The sequence below is a fragment of the Lynx rufus genome, unplaced genomic scaffold (assembly GCF_022079265.1).
Source record: "Lynx rufus isolate CCGP_SWC_20201006 ecotype Redwood Valley unplaced genomic scaffold, mLynRuf1.p SCAF_12, whole genome shotgun sequence".
Taxonomy (NCBI): Eukaryota; Metazoa; Chordata; class Mammalia; order Carnivora; family Felidae; genus Lynx; species Lynx rufus.
In genome coordinates this window covers 12,264,860-12,292,432 of record NW_025814826.1, presented here as the reverse complement: position 1 = coordinate 12,292,432, position 27,573 = coordinate 12,264,860, and the positions used below count along the sequence as shown (strand labels likewise).

The following is a 27,573-nucleotide window of genomic DNA, read 5'->3' as shown; positions in this document are numbered from 1 at the left end:
GGATTATATGTCCAGAGTTTAATGGGAGAGAAGAGTATACTGTGACCTCGAATACCTTTTTACGCATTTAAATTTTTTTAAACTTTGTAGCTACCAGTTAGCCTGTTAGCTGTGATTGGGAAGCTATTAAAATCCGGGTTATAAGTTCAACCTTTATCTGGGCCACTGACTTTCTCACAGTGAAACCCTGTGCTCTCTGACATAAGCTGCCCAGCTTATCCTGGAGACGATCTCCACGGATGCAAGCTTTTGGCTACCAGAATGCCTGGTCACAACTATGTCAGTGGCTCACCAAGAACTAGGACTAGTTGAGGAAAGTTGACTCCAGAGGATACCAAAAGATAAACATCTCCATCTTCCACTAAAGGTGACCCGGGTGGTCAAAAATAGGTTTACAGTTGACAAAACATCTTCATAGTCTTTATTTTAACCCATCCTCGAGCAAGCATTTAAGGTCAGTACACTTCCCCCTCTTGAAAGTGAGCTGCGTAAGGACAGATTTCAGCATGCTCACTCGCCATTGTTAACGTGGCCCCAACTACAGTGGCTGGTACAGAGTCGGCACCAATAAATAGTTGTTGTTGAAAAATCGTTATCCCTAGTTTAGAGGTGGAAAACGAGAGGCAATTCAGTTAAAAGTAAGATAGATCGTTCGATTCATAGTCAGCCCGATGATGTCATGAGCAAGGTCCCCTCTACGATGGCACACTGCCTCACATCTAGAAAAAGGAAGAAAAAAGGAATTTTTAAAAATGGCGTAAAGTTGCTTGTCCGGTTGGTTATACGGATCAATCCAGATGCACACACAAGGGCAATAAGATGCTTTCTAGATCTAGCGGATGTGACAGAAATAGAAGGCAAGTTTGGTTACACAGGGGCAGGACCTGGCAAAGACGATGAGGACATTGAGAAGTTGGGGATCCCCCCACACACCCCCACACACACCCTCACACACCCCCACTGTGGCTATCTGCCCTTCAGCATCTGATCTTTGGTTCATGCCTGGGAGAGCATACACAAATTTAATTGATTAAATTGAAAATTGGTGAAATGATCTTTAGCCAGTATAATTATTGGCCCTGACTTTTAAAACTTTCAATGGTGTTTTCCTCTAACACATCAAATCCCTTGAGTGATAAGGGTCCCATTCATGGAAGAGGCCATAATGAGGGAGAGACCCCAGTGTGAGGGAGGAGGAAGGTTAGGCATTATGGAAGTTCCCATGGGCTTGACCATTTGTTTTATTGAGGTAGTTTTCATCTTTCCCTATGATGGTGGTTCTAGAAAGTGCTATGTCTTTCCATTTGGCAAATATCTAATGAATTGTACTCCAGAGCTCTTGCTTTCCTGTGATAATTAGTTTTATAATTACTATTTACCCTAACTAAACTACAAATATCCCATTTTAGTGTTTTGCGAAGAAATCTGAGCCCTGTTTATTCACATTGTCTTTTGGAAGAAAATTCAATTCCATCAAGTTATTCTGACTCAATATTGAAGATAAAAATACATGTTCATGAAAATATCCAATCTTTCCTTTGAACTTCACTTTTCCTAATCTTTAAAACTACAGCATGTGCTTTGCATATGTATTTTCCAGATTTCCCCTTTTGACATTATCAATGTTCAATGTCAGAAGTCTAATAGCAAAACTGTCGAAGTTTATTTAAATTACACGTTTCTAAATAATAAATAGAACACACATGGAGATCACCTAGAAACGATTTATTTAATTTGTTTGGACAACAAATAATTTAGCTCTCTCTTGGAATATGCACTTAGGAAAATAATACATGAAATTTGATTATTAAATTTAGCCACGCATTCATTCTGGTGTATACATTTACATATTAATTGAATCCCTGGCAAAAATATGTAATCAAATTGGGAACTTAAATAATATCAACATTTACATTCTTCTCGTAGACTCGTAGAGTGCATTATTCCTGAGAAAAATGGGAACTACTTGGTCTTCCTGGCCTGATTGATCACGTAAGGCTCGATGTGCTACCAACAGCAGGCTCAGAAGTTTTTCTTTAGATGCTAAGGACGGTATGTGTTTGATAGAACCGAGAGTAAGCCCTTGTCACAGCCTAAGCCAGCAGGGTCCCCTCATAGCCCCGGGGAAAGCGCTCAACGGTGAAGGGTGTGAAATGCTGACAGACAGGGGTAAATGGACGAGCTTCATAGATTCCTCGCGTTCTGCTGTTCCTGCTGCAATTGGCACACGTCCAGGCCTTGCCAGCAAAGACCACAGAAAGCAGCAGCTGGTAAACCACATTAGCAAATAAGGCCTCGGGGCTCCCCATGTTCCAGGCTCTGTTCACCAACTGCTATTCACTCAAACAGCTGGATCAGGGCAGAGAGAGCCAAGACGTCATTAGGGTTTTATGTGTACAACTGTTTTGATATGGATTGTCGGCTAGAGGCAGAGATAATGATAGCTTTCAAGGCCTGCATGTTGGGCTGGGAAGGGATGCTGACATTTGAAAGAAGAAAACAGACTCTGGAAGGATGGTGAATTCACACGGTCTCTAACACTGAAATGCAGGCCTTCCTTTCTTCCGGTGCCGTCCGGGTGTACAGTCTGCACACCGTCCAGTCACTGATGCGTTGCTCCAAGTGTTTGGTTTTTGGCTTTGGGTATGGCTGCTACACCAGAACATTGCTCATTTTTTAAAAATAATCTGAAATGAGCTACCTGGGATTCCCCCCCCCCTCCGCCCCACCCCTTTAAAGAAAATCCAAGGAGAAGACAGTGCGAACGCAGTCTGGAACATGTATCAAATAGTATACCTGAGGTCCCCCACTAGAGCACCGTCCTCAACCTGGAGTTTTTAACGCTGTCGGTAATGGGGGGGAGCGTGGTGTTAGGACCAAGCCCCGGATCACAAGGCAGGTCATGAGGGAGAATACACGGTATCTGCTTTGGTTTCCTAAGTGATTTTACCTGAGCTTTTGCTCTCCATTCATGGAAAAAAGGTTTTGAAAGAACTCCGTTGACATCTTCTCTTCATCGTTGTAATCCTCCTCCATTATTTTCATTGACATTTGTTAGCTCCCGTAATTGTAGGACCACATCAGTCCTCAGTAGCAAACTGTAAAATTTAAGGAAACAGTTGTGATTCTCAGGAAAAGTGAAATTTAGCACCCATTTTCAGTGGATTGAGTTTCCCCAAAGGGAAGATAGATATTAAGAGCCATTCCAAAGCAAAATGCTAACAATACCAAGGACTTTTAGCCATGGAAAAATGAAGTTCACTGGGTTTGAAATAAACAAAATGAGAAATAAACACATCAGAAAGTAGCTTGGAGATGCTCGAGTGCTGAGAAGTTAGCAAATGAAGTTCCCAAAAGATCAAAGATGTCTAATACTGCTCATGGGAAGCCCGCATCATTAATCTTAATTGTACCTGGCCTCAACATCTAGTCAGTGTCACTCAAGAAATATATGTCATATTATATATACCTATGGTCTGCCATGATCTGTCCTAGATACTAGGGTTACACTAGTAAACAAAAGAGATTCTATCCCTGCCTTTTTGCGCTTATAATCCATGAGGGTCTATCAGTTAAGATTAGGTTGAACCTCACGTAAAAGTAAACTCAAAATGACAATAACTCTAAAAAAGACAGACATTTACTTTCCTTTCACTTTAAAGACTCCCACAGTAAGTAGATTGTCCAGGGTCTTGTAGTTTCAGAATAATCAAACACTCAAACATCTTTTTGTTGTGCCGCCAACGTCCTCAAGGCGATGCCTCTTGGTTCAAGACATTTCCCCAAGCTCTAGCGATCACACCCACAGTTTTGCCAGCAGGAAAGAACAAAGGACGGTGAGCCTTTCCCTTTAAGGACATTTCTTGGAAGTACCCACACAATACTTTCACTTATATTTCATTAGCCAGAACGCGGTCACATGGCCCGACAGAGTTGCAGATGAAGCTAGGCAGCGCCCTTTGTTGGGTTTCTGCCACAAAGGGAAACAGACATTATTCAAGTCGGGACTGATGTTAGATGCAGCTCACTGGAAAAAGAGAAAATTCATCAAACTGGTTAGTCGGTTTCTACAGATAGTACTCATTTCTTCACTTATATACTGACTCAGCAAACATTTTTTGAATACTCGGAATGCCTAATTTAATTAAAAGAGATCTCATGAGGGATTGAAAAACACATTAGTCACATTAATGTGAAAAGCACATTAATGAAGAATACTGTCTAGGAGATACATACATAGTAGACTAAGAAATCTACAAGTGGTGTCCCATAAAGAAAGTATAGACAAAATGCTTTAGCAGTTCAGAAGAAGAAGGTTCTGGAAGATTTGTAGATGAAGTGACTTTTGAACTTGCCTTTAAACTGTATTTAAGGTTTAAATAGTATCAATGTGGTAATAGCATTATGGAATTGAGAAAAGCACAAATATGTAGAGCAGATTTCATTTCTACTTTGATCTTTGTTGGTAGAGAGACCTGAGATCATTTAAACTCTATTATCCTCAATAGACTTGTACAGAGCAGCCATTTCTATAGGGCTGCCTCAAAGGGGAATAATAACGCTTGACAGATAAAAGTACTGAACAAACCACAGATCACTGAGCAAAGTTTGGGGTTTTTTTTTAACCATTTTTTAAATTTTTCTGACAGCAAAGTCTCAAAAAATGGCTACTGAATGCTGGAAGAGCAACGCAGCCAAAGACATACGTTCAAGGGAGAGACATAGGCAAAGAGGAGCAATTAATTGGGTTTGGCTGAGCAGTAAAGGTGTGAAGGATAGTCATAGGGAATATGGTTTATTCGGAACCTCTCATGACACGCTGAAGAGTCTGGATGTAATCTGATAGGCAGATATCACGGGGAAGGTTTTGAGCCTGTGGCTCATGAAGAGTGGTTCTGCGGTACTCTTCAGGGTGGATGCGAAGAGATTCTTCTTAGCTTAGTAAGCATTGCAAGTGAAGAGGTGATGAAGGCATTCATGAAGTACATGAATGGGTGTGGACATGAATAGAAGGCAGATGGAAGCGTTCTTTTTGAGCAGACTCAGTGGAACTCACAAGACGGATAGGAAAGGAAAGAATCAAAAGTGACTAAAACACTTTGAGTAGGGATGACAGGGAGGATGAAGGTTTCATCAACAGAAACTGGACGCACAGTACCAGTTTGAGAAAGGAAACTTTGGGGTGGACGAAATGTGACTCAAGCAGAATGCTGGGAAATAGTTTAGGTGTGGAGAGTTGTAGGAAGACAAGAAGTCAATGAAGGAGTCAAGAAGAATCAAAGAGAAGAGCAGTTGTTATTAAACATAACTTAAGTGAACTATTCACAATACGTTCAAAATGTTGGAAATTAACGGAAATAATATTTTGCGAGGCGAAGTTTTATATTTGGCATTAAGACCGTAGTCAATCAATATCTTTCTAGAAGGAAACCAGTAATCAAAACATTTGCTTACCTTCATGAGCTAACTAATTAATCTTATTTGTCAATAATCAGACTCCACCCAGTTTAATTTTCCCCATATTATACATTAGGCAATGATTAATACTGAACTGACTTGCGTGAGCGCAAGGTAAAATGGAAACGCTAATATGGAAATGGGTGTTAATATCTGACATTCCTAAATGCATCTGAGCGCTGAAGAGATGGCTATGCTCTCCAATTTGTGCTTTTCACCCTCCACACAGGAAAATTATTCTTTGATTCAGTGTTAAAGCTGCTGCCTGCCTGGCCTAATATCATGGTGACATGATATTCGGACTAATGATGAGTTTGCTGAGAAAGAGGTACCCTGTTGAGTACTTCATTGTCCTTACCTAAAGTCATTCTTTACCCCACTTTAGTGATGCCCACCTTCCTCCACTCATAAAACAAAGGTGAGAATACAAATTGTAGTATTCAGAGGCCTGTCTACAACATTAATTAACACGAGAAAACAAGTAGACCGATTACAAGATGGTGGGGGAGATAGGTGCCATAAAATGAGATTGTAGGCCATTGAAGACCCTTGGTTGTAGTCATAAATCTGAAACTCTGTATGTAGGTCAATTTAAAAATCATCCTCTGCAATATCATGTTAAAACCACAATATTTCTGAAAGAGTAAGAAGCAATGGGCTCCAAACAGGCAGGTTACAAACCGTCATGCTTTGCAACAGGATTTATATGAAGGAGAAATAAAGTTATCAATTAGTCAAAAACTTTTGGAAAGATGATTTAGTTAAGGTAGGATTTCGCTAATAAACATTTTAAATTTACAAGGCTAGAAAAATGTGTCTTCCTACAAATGTGTATGTGTGAACATGTGCTGGGTTGGGGAGAGGAAGCTGCCCTGGATAGGACAGTCCCATTACGGACATCCACAACTCTGTACCCGTAATAAGAGAGTGTTCTACATGCTACGGAAAAAAAAAACAAAACAAAACAAAACAAAAAAAAAAAAAAAACACAGTAGGACTCCAGAACATTAGAAAGTAGGCTTGAAAGGCCACCTAGTTGGAGAGTGTTATGCTAAGTGAAATAAGTCATACAGAGAAGGACAGATTCCGTATGTTTTCACTCCTATGTGGATCCTGAGAAACTTAACAGAAGACCATGGGGGAGGGGAAGGAAAAAAAATGGTTAGAGAGGGAGGGAGCCAAAACATAAGAGACTCTTAAAAACTGAGAACAAACTGAGGGCTGATGGGGAGTGGGAGGGAGGGGAGGGTGGGTGATGGGTATTGAGGAGGGCACCTGTTGGGATGAGCACTGGGTGTTGTATGGAAACCAATTTGACAATAAATTTCATATTAAAAAAAAACAAAAAAACAGTAAAAAAAAAAAAAAGAAAGAAAGAAAGAAAGAAAGAAAGAAAGAAAGAAAGAAAAAGAAAAGCCACCTAGTATAGACTGCTTCTTCTGTGTACTTTCAAAAGTGGCCTCGATTTTTATGATACCCTCTGTTAGTGGCACAATTTCAAGGGTATCTGTTAAAGCTAGTATGATTTCATAAGGAAGATCAAATTATGTAAGTGACGCGAACAACTATGAAGGGAGAAGAAAACATTTTAGTAAATGTGAGTGGAGACAACGTGAATGGACTACATAAAAAGTAGTAGGGTTGGAGAAATACAGTTTAAATTCTGGAAAAAATGTTGATTTTTGCTGCTGGAGAGCAGCAAATACAAAACCGTGGGGCTGACCTAAGCCTTTGCCACGAGTGTAGGATGCCAGAGCCAGAGTGTAGGATGATACATAGAACCAAGTCGGAGCATTAAAAAAAACTTAAAAAAGAAAAAAAGCGGGGAGGCACCTGGCTGGCTCAGTCGGTTGAGTGTCTGACTTTGGCTCAGGTCGTGATCTCATGGTTCGTGAGTTTGAGCCCTGCGTCGGACTGTATGCGGCAGCTCAGAGCCTGGAGCCTGCTTCGGATTCTGTGCCTCCCTCTCACTCTGCCCCTCCAATGCAAGCAGACACCTCTGCAGTCTCACCTTCAGTTTCAGATAGATCTAACTAGGTTGGTAAAATGACTAGGCGACATTGGTAGACAATGATTTTATTACCGAAAGAAACAAAAAGAAGCCTATGGCTAAGGAATTTAATTGACCTTTACAGTATTTCTATGTCATGGGAACATATGCTGACAGGCAATTATGGGGCATTCTGACACCATGTGGGATTTTTTTTTCAATGAAACAGAAAAAGATATCATTATTAATTTTATTTTTTCAGTTCTGAAATGTAACTAACCAGACGCCTCTTCATTGCCCTTCTTTTTTCCATTTTTTTCTTTTTTCCCCTCTCTTGTTTTATAATCCTCTACCTGCATGAACTCCCCAACTCCCCTCAGAGTGAAAAAAATGAGCCACTTCTATAAGCAGGGCAAAATACTCATTAGTTTAAGTTTGAAAATGTCAGAGAAACGTTAAGTGAAATCCACCATACTCCTCTTATACAACACATTTGACCTCTAGATACGTTAAGAGCTTCATCCTCCAATGCTTTTAATTCTAATCCTTGCAGAGACAAAATTCATTGCTTGAATTACAAGAGTGAGTCTCATTAAGGCTAAAAAGCAGTGACCCAGATAGCATAATGGATTAATATGGTGACCTTGCAACTTTAGAGCTTTACTTTCAAATCTGACTGTGCAGTCAAACCATTGCAATAGTCAATTAATCAATTGGTTAATACCGGCCTGTAGTGTTCTGAGTCTGGAAGTTAGTAGATCATTTTAGCCAAAACTAGCCTATATAGAATTAAACTAAGAATCGTAGTACACTTAACTCGCAAAACCTTTCTTAAGGGATCAGAATAAAAGAAATAGTGTTTCACGAATGGCTGCAATGCTGTAAATCACTAATAACTGTATAATTTTGAGACTCTAAGAAGCATCATTTTTGAAGCTTACGTCATAAATATCTACTAATGATATACGTTTGCATGTCTTTAAGAAAGTAAATATAATTAATCAGGTCTTGAGTAATGAAATGGGATGTTGACTGAATTCTCAAGTTCTATTCTTTGGTAACAGTGGCTTTAAGGTGATGTATATGTTAGGGTTATTCTACGCTACAGAGGGATTGGGGGTTGAGGTGGAAATATGCATAGTTCAGCAAGACATTCTACAGAGTTTTCGAAGTCTAAAGAATTAAAAAAAATTTTTTTTTCTGGAAATATGTTTGTGAAAAATGATTCCCATCTTTGTTTTTGGTAGATGCAAGATATACGGAATCCAGAAGGAACTCAATATAGCTCCCACCCTCAGATGGCAGCCGTGAGACCAAGGGGTCAGCCTGCAGACATCAGGCAGCAGCCAGGAATGATGCAGCATGGCCAGCTGACCACCATCAACCAGTCACAGCTAAGTGCTCAGCTTGGCCTGAATATGGGAGGAAGCAGTGTCCCCCACAACTCCCCATCTCCACCCGGAAGCAAGTCTGCAACTCCTTCCCCGTCTAGTTCAGTGCATGAAGATGAAGGTGATGATACCTCTAAGGTATGACCAGGCCATTTTTAGGACCTATAGGAAATGCTTGTTGCCTAAAAGGAGTATTCTTTAACACCTTCCTTGACCAGTGGTGCATGCAAGTTTGTGTCATCCAAATGAGAAACGTTGGTGGGGGACATACTTTTTTAAGAAGCATGGAGTTACAAAGTGAATAGATTAAATCACTTGCTTTTCCAATTACATTTTTCAGTCCCCAGTAAATCCTTTAAATACAGATATATGAAGCATTAAAGTAGATTTCACCCACAAAATATGAGGTCTGCATCGTGAGTAGGGAGAATAAGTCTTGTAGAACTCAACATCCAGGGGCGCCTGGGTGGCTCAGTCGGTTAAGCGGCCGACTTCAGCTCAGGTCATGATCTCATGGTCCGTGAGTTCGAGCCCCGCGTCGGGCTCTGTGGTGACAGCTCAGAGCCTGGAGCCTGTTTCAGATTCTGTGTCTCCCTCTCTCTGACCCTCCCCCGTTCATGCTCTGTCTCTCTCTGTCTCAAAAATAAACGTTAAAAAAAAGTTTAAAAAAATAAAAAAAAAAGAACTCAACATCCAAAATGAAGCTTAATTCACCATTCAAAAGCATCTATTTTACTTTAACAATCTTATTTTAAAAAGGCAACATCTCAGGGATACAGTGATGGCTGTGTGTGTGTGCGCACATGTGCACGCGCACATGCATGATGGTTAGATCAAACCTTTGAGATTATTCGTTCCAACCATTTCATACTGAGAATGAGAAGGTAAGGACCAGGGATATTCTATGACTCCCTTCCATTAGCGGAAGCCTGGGTGTTTCCTGGCTTACTTTCTGTTAACCCCATGCCAGTATGGTTGTCTGTCTCTCCCTCTGTGTCACATTAAGTTATCTGTACAGGAAGCTAAGCCTTAAGTGTCCTTAGATTGGAAAATTACCTGCAGAAGCTTTTAGATCTTTAAAATATCCCGGACAGCTTTTTTATTTTTTTTTTATTTTTTTTTCAACGTTTATTTATTTTTGGGACAGAGAGAGACAGAGCATGAACAGGGGAGGGGCAGAGAGAGAGGGAGACACAGAATCGGAAACAGGCTCCAGGCTCTGAGCCATCAGCCCAGAGCCCGACGCGGGGCTCGAACCCACGGACCACGAGATCGTGACCTGGCTGAAGTCGGACGCTTAACCGACTGCGCCACCCAGGCGCCCCCCGGACAGCTTTTTTAAATGTCTGCACCAAACCCAAGTGCATTCTCACTCAAAAACACCAAAATAATCTTTTCATTACCTTGGTTATCAGTCAAGCATCTTCCAGATTTGTCCCATTTCTGGGAAGGACCCTTGTGCCCATTCACCATGCAAAATACTCACAGCTACAGGACTATTTCATATTCCTCCTTTTTCCTTTAATCTTACTAATGACTCGTCACTTGTGTCAGCCCTTTGTTTTCTTTTGACTTTTACAAGAGTTTTATTTTAGGGGAAATTAATCTGTCAACATGCTACCAAAAACAACCTGGTGGGGATCTGACCTATATGGATAACTTTCCAATAGCTATACAATTTTTTTAAGTCGATTTAATTATTTTGAGAGAGACAGAGACAGTGCAAGTAGGAGAGGGGCAGAGAGAGAAAGAGAGAGAGAGAGAGAGAGGATCCCAAGCAGCCTCCACACTGCCAGTGCAGAGCCCGAGGTGGAGCTCAAATTCCCAAAACCATGAGAGCATGACCTGAGCCCAAACTGAGATGGGCACTTAAACGACTAAGCCACCCCGATGCCCCTGCTATATTAGTTTTTTAAAGATACAGATAAATAGTGACTTACGTTTCTTTAGCCTAATGACCAAGACAAGGCTGCTGCATCGACTATAATTTATTATTCTCAGTATTCTTTTTTCTATTAATTTGTTTAACATTTATTTATTTTTGAGAGACAGAGAGAGACAGAGCACGAGCAGGGGAGGGGCAGAGAGAGAGGGAGACGCAGAATCCGAAGCAGGTTCCAGGCTCCGAGCTGTCAGCACAGAGCCCGATGTGGGGCTCGAACTCGCAAACCACGAGATGGTGACCGGAGCCGAAGTCGGACGCCCCACCGACTGAGCCACCCGGGCACCCCTTATTCTCAGTATTCTTGATGCTCTGGCTTGTGGGCCTTGATCCTGGAAACACTACATCTCCTGGGGCTCGCTAATTCCAAGAAATAGGACATGGCTCCCCTGTGAGCACGCTTTTGATAAACAAACCAACCAATCCGAACACATACCCCTGGTCGTTCACTTTGTCAAACTCACAGCAAGTCGATATATCTCCACCGGACCAAGGATCAGACAGCTAGGAACCACCTCTGTAGCCCATAGCTCACTGATGTTGTTCAAACTGTCCAATCCCTATTCAGCGCACCTACCCCGCCTCACCCATCCCTTCCCACAAAAACCCCAAACGAGGCTCTGGGCCACGGTCTGCCCTCTCTCCGTGTCTGCCTCGTAAGCCCCCTTAACCGTGTGCTGTGCCTTCTGTTTCTAGGTATCTGTGAACACAGGCTTCTTCCTTCATGACAGTCCTTTCCAGGTCTGCTGTCTTACTACCCCTGATGAGAACAAATCCTGGGGACGCTTTAGGACAGCTGTGTAGCCAAACATCATTGCTCATGCTGGTCCTGTCCACCTGCACAGCTTATTCCTATTGTCCGTGAGCCCGTAAGGTACAAAGGCCGGAGATTAATTGATATGACATAAATAATTTATGGGGCTAGTGACAGCCCGCCCTTTAGCTGGTCCTTGAGAGGACAAAATAATATTCTTAAGAAAACCTGTGTTATTCTAGCAGTATCTAACACTTGATAGGTACCTGGCCTAAAGGTGAGCACCAAGAATTTGTTTGTGGCCAGTGATTTTGATATTGGATGACGCATGAATAATTCGAGTGAATTCCCTACACATAAATGCTATGTACTATATTACGAGGGGGGAAAAAAAAATCAATGTTCTTCCTATAGTAAAGATCAATTTGTGCATCTAGATTATATCTTTATCAGTATCCATTGCTGACATTTCAGGAAATTAGTGCAAAATTAGCATCTTCTGACAGTAAGTGGTATGCAGGATTATTCTGACTTACCATATCGTTTTCCACACTCTTCAGCATATATGAGTAGAAGACTGAGTAGAAGCCAGAAATTCATAGAGTTAACATTCACGGATTCCGCCATTCCTATTGGCCCATAAGGTCCGTGTCTTGTAATGTTGCTGAGGCGTGAGTTTGTATGTTTCATACCCGGCTGGTGTGAAAATTTACCAGTGCACATCCTATCCTGTCATTCAACGTCCACATCTCAAAATAACTTACAGCTCATCATGAAGTATAAGTATTGCACAGTAGAATTGGTACTCGGTTAGTGGTATATTTTTGAATTATCCATGGGTGAAAGCTTGGGGATGATTTCTTTTCTTAAGAAGCCATTTCTTAAAACGGCTCTCTGTCTATACACATATTGTCAAGTTCATATTTACTTTATTTTTTAAAGTGTATTTGTTTCTTCTGAGAAAGAAAGAACATGTGTACAAGGGGAGGATGGGCAGAGAGAGGGAGAGAGAGAACCCCAGGCAGTCTCCTCACTGTCAGTGCAGAGCCCGACGTGAGGCTCCAGCTCACGAACCGTGAGCTCACGACCTGAGCCGAAGTCGGACGCTTAACCAACTGAGCCACCCAGGCGCCCCAAGTTCATATTTGGTTTAAGTGTATTTTCCATCTTAAGAAAACCTACCTTCCAATTCCAGCTCCGCACACTGTTCTTCACCTTCTCTCCAGTTCAAAACCTTCCTCCCCATTCATTCAACTTATATTTATTAAATGCCTGAAACCCCTCTGATGAAAATGTGCAAGCACTCTTCATCAAAAGATTAAACTGGCATTTTTTTCCTTTATCCACGAGCAGAATTTATATGGAAGGTACTGCAACAGCTCCCGTTAAATGTGAAAGAGCATTAAGTCAAAAAGATCACTTAAATCATTTCTAACAAGAGAACTAAAAAAGAATACTTAGTCTCATGCCAGGAAAAAACAAAAAGCTTTTAAAGCTTCCCTCTTCACACTTTGAGCTCTCGTAAGCAATTAGGTATTAAATCCAGCTTATCTAATTGAACAATGAAATGAAATGAGTTTGTTGTGACAGAGAGAAATATTGCAAATACATCAGTAAAATAAATTATCACCTTATAAACACTATCCATGGTCCCGACTGCTCTGGGGCTGTGTTGACAGCCTGAGGTCATAAACTACACGTACAGTAAAACATCAAAGAAACATAAACTTGGGGAGCTTGTGGTTCTAAGCCTGTAATCCAGCACTTGTAATACAACAGACACTGCGAGACACTTAAAGTATCTGCATTAGAAGTATATTTTTAGCACACTTTTCCCTTTCGGGAAATTACGGGCTAAGAGCCACAGTTTATCTTTCTCCATCCTTGTACTTTCGACTTTTCTACTTCAAGTATCGTCAAGTTTTACATGGGTCCCTTGTAAATGGCATATAGTTAGATATTCTTTACCTTTTTTAAGTTTATTTATTTTCAGAGAGAGAGCTCGAGCAGGGGACGGGCAGAGAGCGAGGGAGAGAGAGTCCCAGGGAGTCTCTGTACTGTCACTGCGGAGCCCAAGGCACCCGGGGCACGATCCTACAAACCGTGAGATCATGACCTGAGCTGAGATCAAAAGTCAGAGGCTCGACTGACCGAGCCACCCAGGTGCCCCTACTTTTAAATAAAACTGGCTTTATTTATATCGATATAAACTGATATAAACCCTAAAATATTTGGGTTTATTTCTCCATTTAAGTATGTTGCTTCCTATTTCTCCCACATATTCCATGTTCCTTTTTCTCTTTTTTACCTTCTTTAAGATTGTTCTTATTTTACTCATTCCATAATTTTACATTGTAATATGGGAAATTTTGTACTTTCTCTCCATTTAGTAGCTGCCTCTGACACACCAATGCATAAAATTCTAACATCGATTAATATATTTACTCTTATATTAACTCCAAACACCCCTCCTTCAGATTTATAGCAGAGCAGTTATTGCTGTTGTTTCAATCATAATTTAATTGAATTATGTCATTCAGTAAACTCCATGAAGCATTATTTTTAGCACTTTCACAGTCTTTTTTCCTTTAGCTATTTCTACATATTTAGTGTTTTCTTGCACCTGATACCGTTTTCCCTATGCCTTTAAAATTTGCTTTCTCGAGGGGCGCCTCGGTGGCTCAGTCAGTTAGGCACCTGACTTAGGCTCAGGTCATGATCTCACCGTTTGGGAGTTCGAGCTCCACGTCGGGCTCTGTGCTGACAACTCAGAGCCCGGAGCCTGCTTCGGATTCTGTGTCCCCCTCTCTCTCTGTCCCTCCCCTACTTGCTCACGTCCTCTCTCTCTCTCTCTCTCTCTCAAAAATAAACATTAAAAAAATTTTTTAATTTGCTTTCACGAGGAATATGGGAACCCTGATTGCCTTAAAAACTACTTTCCCTGTGTCTGGAATTTTAGGTTGCTAGTGACTCTCTTCAATCATATTGAAGATATTCTATTTCTCCATTGCATCCTGAGTTTTATGATTGCTTTCGAGAATTCTACTGCTCCACTGTCTTTTCTTTGAAAGCAATCTGCCTTGATTCTCTGACTGGTTTTAAGATCTTCTCTTGCCTTTGGCATCTGGCAGCTTCACTGTGATGTGTGTGGGTCTTTAAACTTACCGTGAATTTAATATTTCTGTTTAAACCAGTCCCGGGGAATTTTCAGCCATTATTGTTTTTCAGATATTTGCCTCTGTCCCATCTGGCTCCTTTCTCATTCTTGAATGCTAATACATTATGCCCTAGACTTTCTTTCATCTTTTCCACTTTCTTGCCCCTTTGTCTTATATTCTGACTAATTTATTCATGTCATTTTCCCACTTCATAATTCTCTTTTCAGCTAGATGTGATCTGAAATTAAAGACGACCTATTAAGGGTTTCATTTCAGTTATTTTGTATTTCTAGTTTTATGTGGTTCTTTCTCAAATCTGGTTGGGCTGTTTTTTTAGCTGCTTGCTCTTTATCCGTATATGTCACCCTTTTGTTCCTTTGACAGTTCGCTAATTCCAGCACCTTAGGTCTTTGGAGGTCAGTTTCTATCATCCATAGCTTCTGCTGGCTCTTGCTTTTGATGCCATGTTTTGCTTTTGCTTTTTGGCTTCTAGAATAAAAGCTGATGTTCATTAGAACTTGATGAGGATTCCATCGACCTTATGCACAGGAGGGTTCTTCTGGGAATGACTAGAACCACTCCTGGCTTGAAGTCTTTCCAGGTCACCCAAGTAGAACGCATTCAGGGTATCAGTCCTTAACAAATGCTGGTTTCTCTCCATGAATTATCACAAAAGATATTTTCCACTCTTCATTCAGTATCGTCCTTGCAGGTTCTGAGAGGGCGCATGTAGGGGAAGTTGTTTTATCACACCCTGGCACTGAGAGTCTAGTTATTTTCTGTCCTGACTTTGATAGGAACCCTCTTGTTAAGCACCTCACTTTCAGTCAGCCATGGGCTTTGTCTGCTATCTGTTGAACCTTTGACTCAATTTTACCAGGCTCAGCAACGATCTTGAAGACAAAAGCTGGCTTCAGTACTCGGCTCACTCCTTTGGGTCCCTGCTTTCACTTACTTTTTGCTTTTTTAAGAGTTTCTTACTAATCTGCTAGTTCATCAGTGCGTGTGCTTTGCCATGCTGGGCAGAGAGAGGTTTTTTCCTCAGAGCAAATAGGCTAAGTCACTACAGCAACAATTAAATAAGCCTTTAGAAAAGTGCTTTTTATTTACCACTGTTCTGACGGCAAGAAGATTCCTGTACAAAGTAAAAATGATAAGCAGACAGGTTTCTATAAACACTGAGTGAAATCAAGCAATGTTAGAACCAAATGTCAAGTCACATTATCAAGCAATAGGACAGCAAATTGGGACTCCGAAGTCTCGTATTTTCCTCACTGAACTGTCTTTAGTATGCCGCTGTTCAATACTTCAGATGGTATAATATAATATGTATGATACTTTTAAAGAATTCCTTAGATCCCAGCCATTGAAAAAAATATTCACTCCTTATTTACCAAAAATAAAGTATCCCGTTGGTGAAGGCTGAGCCTAACAAAGTAGTTCTGGGGAAAAATAACAAAATCCAGTCAAATAGCCAGTTAGCACTCAATTCTAAATAGTTGTTCCTAAAATCCATTTGAGTAATTAAATCATACTAGGACGGAGTATTCTCAAGGTGTGTATGTTCCTAGACGATTCATGCCCTAGATCGTTGAGCACACTTTATTAATTCGTGGAGCAAAAATAAAGTGAGATTGAACACGGGCACCTTGCGCATTCTACACACAGCAGGAGAAACCCTCTTTCCAAAAGAATAAGAAGTGAAAAGTATTGCCCCAGAGAGGCACATTTGGAACAGACCATGTGAATTCCACAGAATTGACAAACCTAAATATATTATGGTATATATAATTGCAATCAACTCTCTTCCTCACTTTCACGTAGTTTTTCTGGACAGTGGCCCAAATTGCGTATCCTTACATAAGGCCACTGAGTACCCTTGCTGAACTCATCATCCTCAAGCAATACTCAGCTATGTTTGGCAGGATCAGGGATCCTTAAAAATGAATTTGCTTTATAAACGATGATACACATTCACACTGGTGAATCATTTCAGGAGTATAGCATTTCACAAACCTCTTTTTTATAATTGATGTTTTGAGTCATTGAATGTACTGTTATTATTAATGATAATAATAAACCTGATTGCAAAATGAAAGAAGTATTATTGCAGCCTTGCTGATTTCAGAGTAACCAGATGACTTACTTTCCATGCTTATTTGAATTTATTCTCATAAGGGGATTTTGGACGGCGTAGTTTAGAGAGAAAAGAGAGAATGAATTTAAGTAGCAAAATTTTTCACTTACAGCAACGGCACCATCACAAAAAGTGCTGTGATATGTCCTGTTTCTATGGCGAAGATTTTATAATATTTACTTTATATGATAAGAGTTATAAGTAGAGTTCCATGTTGTTTGTTCAGCCTATTATGCAGATGGTGCTTGATTAAAATCTATTTTAAACTCCAGCGATTACTGCAAGATAGTGTGCATTAAACAGCTCTCCCAGCTCCATTAAAGGCTTTGGGACCGCGGCAGTTTATTTTAAATATGCTTATAGACGTTTCTAGCTTCTCCAGGGACATTTCAATATCAGTGATTCTCTTTCCTTGAGAGTCTTAACTCGTGTACTCTGTATTCTTAAGAAGTATTATCTAAGCAACACCGTTAACACACGCTTTTTTAAAGTGAAAAATTATTGTTTTCTTGTGATAAATAAGTTAAATACATCACTATAATTAAGCAATAAGACATGACAGGAGTGGGTTACCAGGAGCCTAAGGACACCTCCAGGGATTGTAGAAATAAATCTATGTCTACGAGTAAGTTACAGGAAGCCCATGCGTCTGCGTGAAGCTTATGTGAGAGTAATATTTATTTATGCATTTGTGTATGTATTTATTTATTCATTAGTGCCTTAATCGGATGTGAAGTAAATCTGTCGGTGATCAGGATTACAGTTAGGGCCATTACAACCCAGCCATGTTTTGGTTTTCATACAGCTTTTACATTTGTTTCGAATGCCCTTTGTCTTGGAACTCTGAGCCTCTGCCCGGTGCTGTAAGATACAGCAGTGGACGTGTGTGGTGATCCACAGCATGTAGGACCCCATACCAAGGCTGGGAGAAATTAACAAGGCTGGGCACAGGAATGGCACCTGGTCCTTGCTTCGAATGTGCTTGTTGTCATCACGGGGAGTTTATACTTTTGCATTATACGGTTTCTTCTCTATTCGAGAGCTTATGATGTTGGGATTAAATTTAACGCTCTCATTTTAGAGCCCTAGTAACTTTAGAAATGTTGCGCTCTAAAACAGTGCCCGGTACACAATGCTGTACTGTCCATTGCAGTCGCCACTAGTCATGCATGACAGCACCTTCAAATGTAACTAATTAAAATCAAATAAATAGAAAATACACTTCATCAGTTGTATGGCTCTAGAGCCATATGTGGCTAGCGGCCACCCTTTCCGACAGCCCAGAGAATATTTCCATCTTTCCAGAACATTCTATGAGACAGTGCTGCTCTCGACTTTAGAAGTCAGGGTCTCTTAGAAAATTAGGATGTAAAATTATAAGCTTTCATCCATCTAAGTAGGAATTCAGGATCTAGACAATACTCAAAATTAAGGTTCAGGGACCTATTACAAATCCATTTAGCTGATTTTTCCACCGTAATGATATTCATCATCGTGTTCATCCCAAGTAGTTGGTGGTCAAAAAAGCCAGGTGTCTTTCAAAATGCAATCTGTTACTGGCACGTAAGTGGACCCAAATTATAACAACGATTTTTTCCTCAAGGAGGCTTTGCATATGAGCAATGATCATGTGCTTTTCAAATACATGATGGAGCTACCTCCAGAAAGTAGGCCTTACAAATCCCCGGTTCCTTACACAGAATCTAAAACAATAGCTCATTTCTGTATCCTCAGGAACACAAGAAAAATGAAAAATAAATAATCAGGAGGTTCATGTGGCAGACACCCTTAAACTCACACAGCACTGCCCAAGTTGGATGCATTAGATATCAAACCACAATGAGGACTTTTCATTCCATTATGCTGCACCCTAAAAACAAAGATGTTGTGCTTACCCAATAAGTCTTTATACAAGGAACACTGATTCCCTTCAAAGCACATTTTATTTTTTAAAAATAGAGAGCTTTTGGGGAGCCTGGGTGGCTCAGTCCGTTAGGTGTTCGACTTCAGCTCAGGTCACAATCTCATGGTTCGTGAGTTCGGGCCCCGCATTGGGCTCTGTGCTCACAGCCCAGAGCCTGGAGCCTGCTTCAGATTCTGTGTCTCCCTCTCTCTCTGCCCCTCACCGTCTTGCACTCTGTTCCTCTCTCTCTCTCTCCCTCTCTCTCTCTCTCTCTCTCAAAAATAAGTATTTTAAAAAATTAAAAAAAAATAGAGACCTTTCATAAATAGTGTTTGTTTTTGCTTTGTCCTCTTCTATCAGCCTGTGATGGAAGTCAGGGCATAGCTGAAATCCCAGTTCAGTTCCATACGGGCGATTCTGTAAGTGGTCAGAATATTATGATCCAAGAATATAGTTTTAGTGATCTACTTTAATTACTGAGGGAAAGACAAGTGAATCCTGAGACGTAAATATTTTGTGTGTAGCCTTTAGCTTGGCCGTCTCGGGTGCCAGTTTTCCTTAATGGCAGAGGTGGCTGGCCTAGGTGGCTCAGTTGGTTAAGCAGCCAACTCTTAATTCTAGCTCAGGTCATGATCTCGCAGTTGGTGAGATCGAGCCCCGCGTCAGGCTCCATCCTGTCAGCACGGGATTCTCTCTCTCCCTCTCTCTTGGCCCCTTCCCCACTATTCTCTGTGTCTCTCTCAAAATAAATAAATAAACTTAAATAAATATCAATCGGTAATCAGTCAATCAATCAGGCTTGCACCCGACTGTCCAAATAACAATTTAAAAAGGAAAGGTTGCATACAGTTCAGCGGTTCGAAGACAATTTTGGACAGTGGAGGAGGGAAATTATGTAAATAATTTGGGAAAATCTTTTAATAAGTGTGTTTACATTGCGTCATAGGATATTGACTTCTGTGATTGACATTTGAGTATTTTCCAAAAAGATTGATAACCTCTGCAATCATAGAAATTTTAATACATCACTAATTTTTTAACTGAAATTTCAAATGAGCCCAGGTAATATTCCATATAGATAAGCATTTATTTTCCTTCACTTTGTTCCCTGTTTCTAAATATTTTCAATCCTTGAAGCAACATGACCTCCAATATCATGATCCCTCCATTTTTTTAATATTCTTCATTGTGGACTTTGGTTAACTCCTTTCTATTTTTCTTTTTAATAAATATTTTATAATTACACATACAAGAATGGTCATGTTTATAAAATATTATGAAAAATACAAAGAAGAAAATCATGAAGATTCAGTCTATAACCCAGAGGAATGACTATTAATGTATCAAATATTTTCTAAAAGTCTATTTGTTTTCTGTCTTACTACATATGTGCTTATTGTCCTAAAGCTCCCAAGTAAATTAGCATGGTTTAATTTCCTATAACAGAAACCACTTCTGCTTTGATTTATTCCTCCTCTAAGTTATGTTATTATTTTATGTTATAATTTTTATTACTATTCTAACAATGTTAAGCACTTACTATGTGTTAGGAACCATGATAAGTGCTAGTGAACAAAATCACATGTGGACCTGCCCTAATGGTGCTTACAGTCTGGGGCGGGAGAAGATCTAACATTTAAATTATTATATAATTTCGTATGATGTGTGTTCTCAAGGAAATGCACGGAACTATACAAGTGAATAACACGAACTTGACTGAGTTTGAGATACTTTAAGACTTGCACGTAGAGAAGCTCCTGGGTGGCTCAGTCAGTTGAGCGTTCGACTTCAGCTCAGGTCACGATCTCAAGGTTTGTGGGTTCAAGCCCCGCGTCGGACTCTGTGCTGACAGCTCGGAGCCCGGAGCCTGCTTCGGATTCTGTGTCTCCGTCTCTCTCTGCCCCTCTCCCATTCATGCTGTCTTTCTCCTCAAAAATAAATATAAACACTAAAATAACAAAAATAGAATTAAAAAATAAAAATATATAAAAAAGTAAAAAAGGCTTGCAAATAGAAATGTCAACTAGCAGTCATGTCAGTGTGTTCAACATTCAGGGGAAACATGAGTTTGACAGTTGTCCACCAACAAAAGGTAATGGAAACTGTGTGCTTAGGAGATTACCTAAGTACAAACTCATGAGAGAAGACAGTTTACAGCAAAAGACATCAGGAAGGCATAGTGGCCCTCGGTGACCTGAACTGAGAGCAAAGTGATGGGGAAGGCACACTGAAATGAGTTGCAGAGGCTGTGTATACCCAGCCCGGACAACCACGTGGAGGAGTTTAGTTGTGAAGAGAGGAAAGAAAGATACTGCCATGTGTATCCCATAGGAGCAAAGAGAAAGGTGACTTTTTGTTTGCTTTGTCTCTCAAGCAATTAAATACCAGTGAGAACGCTACAGTTGAGGGTGTGTCTGAGGCCAGTGTCTCCGACTCATAAGCATTCTGCTTCATTAGTGTAGAGTAAAGCCTGGGCATCGAATATTATTTAGAAGTTTCTGGACAATTCTAATGGACAGCCGTATTGGAGAGCCACTGTTCTAGGTCATGTTTGCCCACCTTTTTAGTCTATAACTAACACCAGTTTGCCCAGGATCAACTCAGCCTTAACATGCTAGACCTCTCGCAGATTTACGTGGGGACCAACAATTTCACACGATCACCTCTCAGATCCATCCTGGGGAAGATAATCTTCTAGCGTTAATCTACCTTCGTTCGCCGGGTTCAAAGCATCCTGTCCCCTCAGGGGTGTTTGATCTCCTTCAGTAGGCAATTTCAAAATGACAAGCTTTTAGTTATCTTTCTCACTAAAAACAAGGCAAAGAATTCATGTAGCTTTTTTTCCTGTCTCCCTCTAGTTCTCGGAGCAGATCTTTTAAACGATGACAGTGTGGCATCACAAATTTCTTTCCATTCATTCAGTGAATTTTTTTAAGTGCCTGCCATAATTAACATCTTAAAAGTTTTAAGCAAATATAAATATATACCATCTCAGTAACCACAAAATGGCACCGCAGCTGGTTTGCAGTAGAGAAAATGGAGGCCCAGAGAAATATATAATTTGCTCAAGATTACACAGGCAAAAATAGCAAAGGAGGGACTAAGTCTAGATCCTCTGGTGTCATATCCACTGGACGCCATGCTTGCTCTCCACTGCTGGCAGTCATTTTACACGAACTCCCCTGCCTAGCGATTTGTCTGGATAAGATACGTATTGCTTGTACATATGTTTGCAGAGAGGAAAGAAGCATCAACAGCAGAAGGGGAAGGTGCAGCGTACCTCATGTGATGATGGCAGCATTATCCGGAGACAGCGCGCATGTGCCTTTATGTTGGGGGGGGGGTGCCTGAGCAGAGGATCCCAACGGAGGCAGCACTATTTGATATTCGTGGAGATTCGTAGAATTTTAGGGCCAGAGAGAAATCCTAGCCACAATCTCCCATTCTATAGAGGTGAAGTCACACCACATATAATTAGCTAATGTCAAAGATAATATTCAAATGCAGGTGCCTTAAAACGACTCAGGATGTCTTTTCCCACCTGCATCAGAATAACAATTGAAATCACCCAGATATCCATACTGGAGGACAAGGAAGAAAATAGAACCAATTTTTAAACTGAGTGTAGAGCTGTTCTAGAAAGATCTGGAATCTAGAAGGTCTCCAGAGATGCACTGTCCAATATGATAGCCGCTGTCCACATGTAACTATTTAAGTTTCAAGCATTCAAAATGAAATAAAACTTTAAATTTTGCTCCTTATTTATTCCAGCCACATTTCAAGTGCTCATTAGTTACATATGGCAAGTGGCTACCCTTTCGAATAATGCAGACTATAGAACTTTATCCTTATTACAGAAAGTTCCACTGGACAGCACTGATCTGTCTAGATGATGCCAGTCTCTAAACCACGAGCATTGCTAGCCTTCTATAGACCTAAGTGCAACATCAAACGTCCTTCAACTTTATTATTGGACACGTCACCCACCATGGTTTTAAAATCATAATTAGGAAGAAAAGGCTAAACTGCCCCAAAGAACACAAGTTAGATGGATCATACAGTAGGGTCACTACAAGAGGAATCCACTGCCGTCACAGTTACAATGCTGCTTCTCATTCAGCTTCCTGAATGGGAAAAATGAGAAGTTGACGGGTAAGGGATGATATTTAATGGTATAACAATAGTAGAAAAAGAATCAATAATGCTATTCGAAAGGTATGTAAATTAGGTTGAAAGAAGGATAAATATGGCAACTGCAGGAAATATGAAGGTAGTTTTATCCAAAAAACAACAACAGCGACAAACCCAGGTGCCCCTGAGGAATGTCTGTGTTTGCGTGACGAGTATATCCGTGTAAGCCACCAAGGAGATCAATATGATATGTTGCCAAATTTTCTTAGTTCCTCTGTAATTCTGATTTGATTTTTTTATTTCAGATCAATGGTGGAGAGAAGCGACCTGCGTCTGACATGGGGAAAAAGCCAAAAACCCCAAAAAAGAAGAAGAAGAAGGACCCCAATGAGCCTCAGAAGCCTGTGTCTGCATATGCATTGTTCTTTCGTGATACTCAGGCTGCCATCAAGGGCCAAAATCCAAATGCTACCTTTGGTGAAGTCTCTAAAATTGTGGCTTCAATGTGGGATGGTTTAGGAGAAGAGCAAAAACAGGTAAGAAAGAATGCAAAGTGGGCTGGTGGGAATCAACGTGGTTTAAGAAAGAGTATGCACTCTAAAAAAAAAAAAAAAAAAGAAAAAAAAAAAACAGCTTCGGAGGACTGTGGGTGAAGTTTTCCTATACCAGAATTAAGGCTGAGAATGCGCCCTGTCCGAACCGGACTTCAAGAGACTTTCACATAAGTTTATACTCCTTTACTACTCTTTCGTAAATAGCATGTTAGTTTCCTTTGTTTCGAAGTTTATATACTGTAGTTACTATTGGAAGGACTTTTACATGTCCCAGCCAGGATTACATCATTCCTTAACGTTGCCAATGTGATCATAAAGACTGAAAAAAAAAAAAAAACCACTGAAAGTATTTTGAAAACTGTATACACCTCTCTCGAGCACTTATTATGTACCCTTTGGTCATCAAAACCCTCTTTGCTCTTTGCCAAACGAACCTTAGCCATTCCCTAAAGACCACCAGAGCCTGTTATTCAATCTCACGTATACTCGTATTTTTAGGCTGTGTTAAATGGGACCAGATGCCTGGTTATATTCTTCTGGTGTGGATTGCCACGATGTGAGGACCATGCTTAGGGAGGGCCATGTGGATTATCTCAGCCACAGCATAAGTAGCCCAGAAGGTCTTAAGGATGATGGGAATCACAGAGAGAGCTAAGAGCTCAGTACGCAGATGTAGCCCACCTCAACGAAGAAGCAATACTGATCCCATATTTCTAAACCATGGAGTAGATTGCCATGGTCACCATCTAGAATTTCATTGTCAAAAAGAAAAAAAAATAGGCAAGCATTATCATTAAATTACAGTCATTGAAACAATTACATGGATGCACCTTCAGCTGTTGCAGAATACGGAAAGGTACTAATAATGGTGTATTAATCTCACATTTGACTCTTGGTAGAGACCTTCACCTTTCCTCATCAGGTCCAGGGAAGTGTGTAAGCAACAGAAAGTCTCAAAGCTATATACATCTAGAAGCACCTGCATCTTGTGAGTATGGATCAACATCTAAATGTATATAGTTTCTTACTCTTCTCAGAACACTTTCACATGATTTGTCTCATTGGTTCTGCTGAGTGCTCATAGACACTTTTATCTCAATTTTGTAGATCATGAAATAGAGCCAGATAGTTAAATTCATTCATGTATTCATTTAACAAGTGTTCGCTGAGCATTTACTATGCGCCCTGAGGCACTGTTCTGGACACCGGAGGTCTGGCAGAGAACAAAACAGAGTCCCTCGTTCCGCTGAATGGTTCATCTAAGATTACTTGGCTGGTGCATATAGTTACTGTGACTAGAACTTATCATTCTCTGCAGTCAGTTATGGTGGTGATGGTAGAACCAGTTGCTAAGGAACGTAGAAACTGCCCTTCCTCCCAGTTCTCCCGAAGCCTTCTTTTCTGTCAGTCAAAGCTACCTTTTATAGTCTGAAATATCCATATATTTTCTTATGTCCTTTCCAAGATTGCCAGCCCAGAGGTGACTTCACAGGAAGGCACAGGCTTACAGTGTGGGCCACCATCTTGCAAGACTCATCTTCCGGGACAGAAAACACCCCACTGAAACATTGCGCACTCATTTAAAACATCCATCTCACTATTAAGAGGGTGGTCGATGTATTCTGTGATTCTGCTGAACCCCTAATACAGTTGTTTGGGGGTTTTAGAGCTGATTTCTAGCCTATCACAGATAAATTCGCTCCCACCCTCCCAAAGCTGAGGTATGGTTCCCAGCTGATGTTGCACATTCACTGGTGGGATTCTGCAGTGACTTCATTCTTCCACTCAGTAGAGCGCTGCTGAACGAGGAACTAAGTGCACATGAGACCAGGAATCCCAACCCCATTCCTGCCTGGGTTTTGTAACCATAATGCCTCCCAGAGCCATCCCTGATGCCACACAACGGGATGTACCCCTGTCTCCACTCTGATCACCCCTGTGTGTATTCTTAGCTAGGTACCAGGCTCCAATACTATAAACTCCTTTGCTTGGTGAGATGAAATTTCCCAGAGGAGACATTCAGAAAGTGATTGCAGGAAGTCTCATTCATCAGAGGACACACGTGATTCCCTCCTGAAGACCCAGCCCTCCCTCTACCCAAGACTCAGCTGGTGGGGGGGGGGGGGGTGTTGTTCCAAGGAACGTATGTGCTTCTCTAGCTTCGGCTTTGCCCGCAGTTTTACTCCACGAAACATCTGTGCATCACTCGTCTGACTCCTCTTATCTCTCTCCCTGACCCCAGATACCTTTTCCTAATTGTTTCCCACATTCACTAAAGGAACTCAAGAGCTCGTGTGATATGAAGACCAGTGGTTTCAAAGGGGGAAGTGTACAAAGACCCTCCCTAGCCCACGATTGGGCCTTCACATTATCACCGTGAAAAGTCAGTGCCTATACCCGTGTTTCCGGTGGAAAAGAATAATGCTCATATGATGAAAATCGGGTCGTTCCTCAAGGCAGCAAATATAATGCTGCAGGTTGTTCCCACTAATTCTATTATAATAAGGCCGTTTATTTTTATTATAGCAAGAGGGGAACATTAAGATAATATTCCACATTCTTTTTGTGTGACCATATAAAGCATTCACAGGCCCAAAGAATATGAGCTTCTCTATTCTCAACTGTCATGTTAAAAAGGAAAATTACTCCCATTCTCCCATACTGCCTTTCAAATCGGGGCTGAGCCTTTCTAATGTGGATAGACTCACAGCTATGATGTAACATTTGAGGATTTATAATTGTATACGTGTGATGACACGTATACTTTTTCCGCTTTCTCTTTTGCGTTTTCTTTGCCATGTAATAAGTGACTTGTAATGAGTCCACCTTTAGGTTCTCTCTTAGCAGAAATATTCGGGGTTTGGGGGAAGAATTTGTTTTACAAATAAAGGCTGGGGGCGCCTGGGTGGCTTGGTCGGTTAAGCCTCCGACTTCAGCCAGGTCACGATCTCGCGGTCCGTGAGTTCGAGCCCCGCGTCGGGCTCTGTGCTGACAGCTCAGAGCCTGGAGCCTGCTTCCGATTCTGTGTCTCCCTCTCTCTCTGCCCCTCCCCTGTTCATGCTCTGTCTCTCTCTGTCTCAAAAATAAGTAAACGTTAAAAAAAATTTTTTTTAAATAAATAAAAAATAAAGGCTGAAATTACATAGTAGTTGGCCTGTATAACTCATTGGATATTTGAAAGCAATTTCATAATCAGAATCCAGGTGTTAAAAAGCTATGCCAAGATTGTTTTGGAAAATACCTTGTTAAAAATACCCATCTTTTTATCTTATTAAAAAAAAAGTTAAGGGGTGCCTGGGTGGCTCAGTCGGTAAAGCGTCCGACTTCAGCTCAGGTCATGATCTCACGGTTCGTGGGTTCGAGCCCCACATCGGGCTCTGTGCTGACAGCTCGGAGCCTGGAGCCTGCTTTGGATTCTGTGTCTCCCTCTCTCTCTCCCCCTCCCCTGGTCTCTCTCTCTCTCTCTCTCTCTCTCCCTCACTCTCACTCTCTCTCTCTCTCTCTCTTGCTCTCAAAAATAAGCATTAAAAAAAATTTTAAGTTGATATTTAAGAAGTTGAGCACCATTACCAAATCAAGGTACTGGGAGCAGCGTGGGTCACTCACATGGCTTGTCCCCAGGCTCCGTGCTCCTTTGACTTAACAGGGGTTCAGCATAGCTTTTCCTCTCCTCGTAAAAGCTGATCTTGCTTACTAAAGATAGGGAGGCTGAAGAGTTTGCTACAAAGTATGGTTTGGTAAGGCCCAGTGGATGCAAGCCCATCCCAGGCACAAGCAGAGAGAGGGTCAAATGAATGAAATCAGACACTGTGCTTACAAAAGGGAGCGTATCGCAGCAGACGGGCCACTGCCCTGCTGCTATGTGGCAGCTTTTCTCCCCCACTTTGCAAGAGTTGCCAGCAAAGCGAACATGCCTGCCTCGAATGCACATTTGGGCATTGAGAGAATTTCAGCGGCATCTCCCAAAGTGTTATTATGTGTGTTACCACCTGTTCTTTCCCTTTATGTTGACTCACTGTGCCAACATCACATAGTATCTCCGTTCCGAACTTAAATTGATTGTATTTTTACTCATCTAATATTCAAATTTGGGAGCACACACACTGCTATGTATTTTTAAAAGAATGTTGCTGGAGCCGATTAGAGGCAGACCATT

The 27,573-nt window shown here is 41.0% G+C and overlaps 1 protein-coding gene across 1 annotated transcript in view; it reads left to right on the top strand.

Annotated features, from left to right (window-relative positions):
• The window catches only part of TOX (thymocyte selection associated high mobility group box), a 306,270-nt gene that overhangs the window by 247,843 nt on the left and 30,854 nt on the right, over positions 1–27,573 (top strand). Inside the window, exons 4-5 of the mRNA XM_047073968.1 lie at positions 8,695–8,976; positions 23,169–23,399. Coding sequence (XP_046929924.1) covers positions 8,695–8,976; positions 23,169–23,399 — 513 coding nt within the window. The remainder of the gene's footprint in view (positions 1–8,694; positions 8,977–23,168; positions 23,400–27,573) is intronic.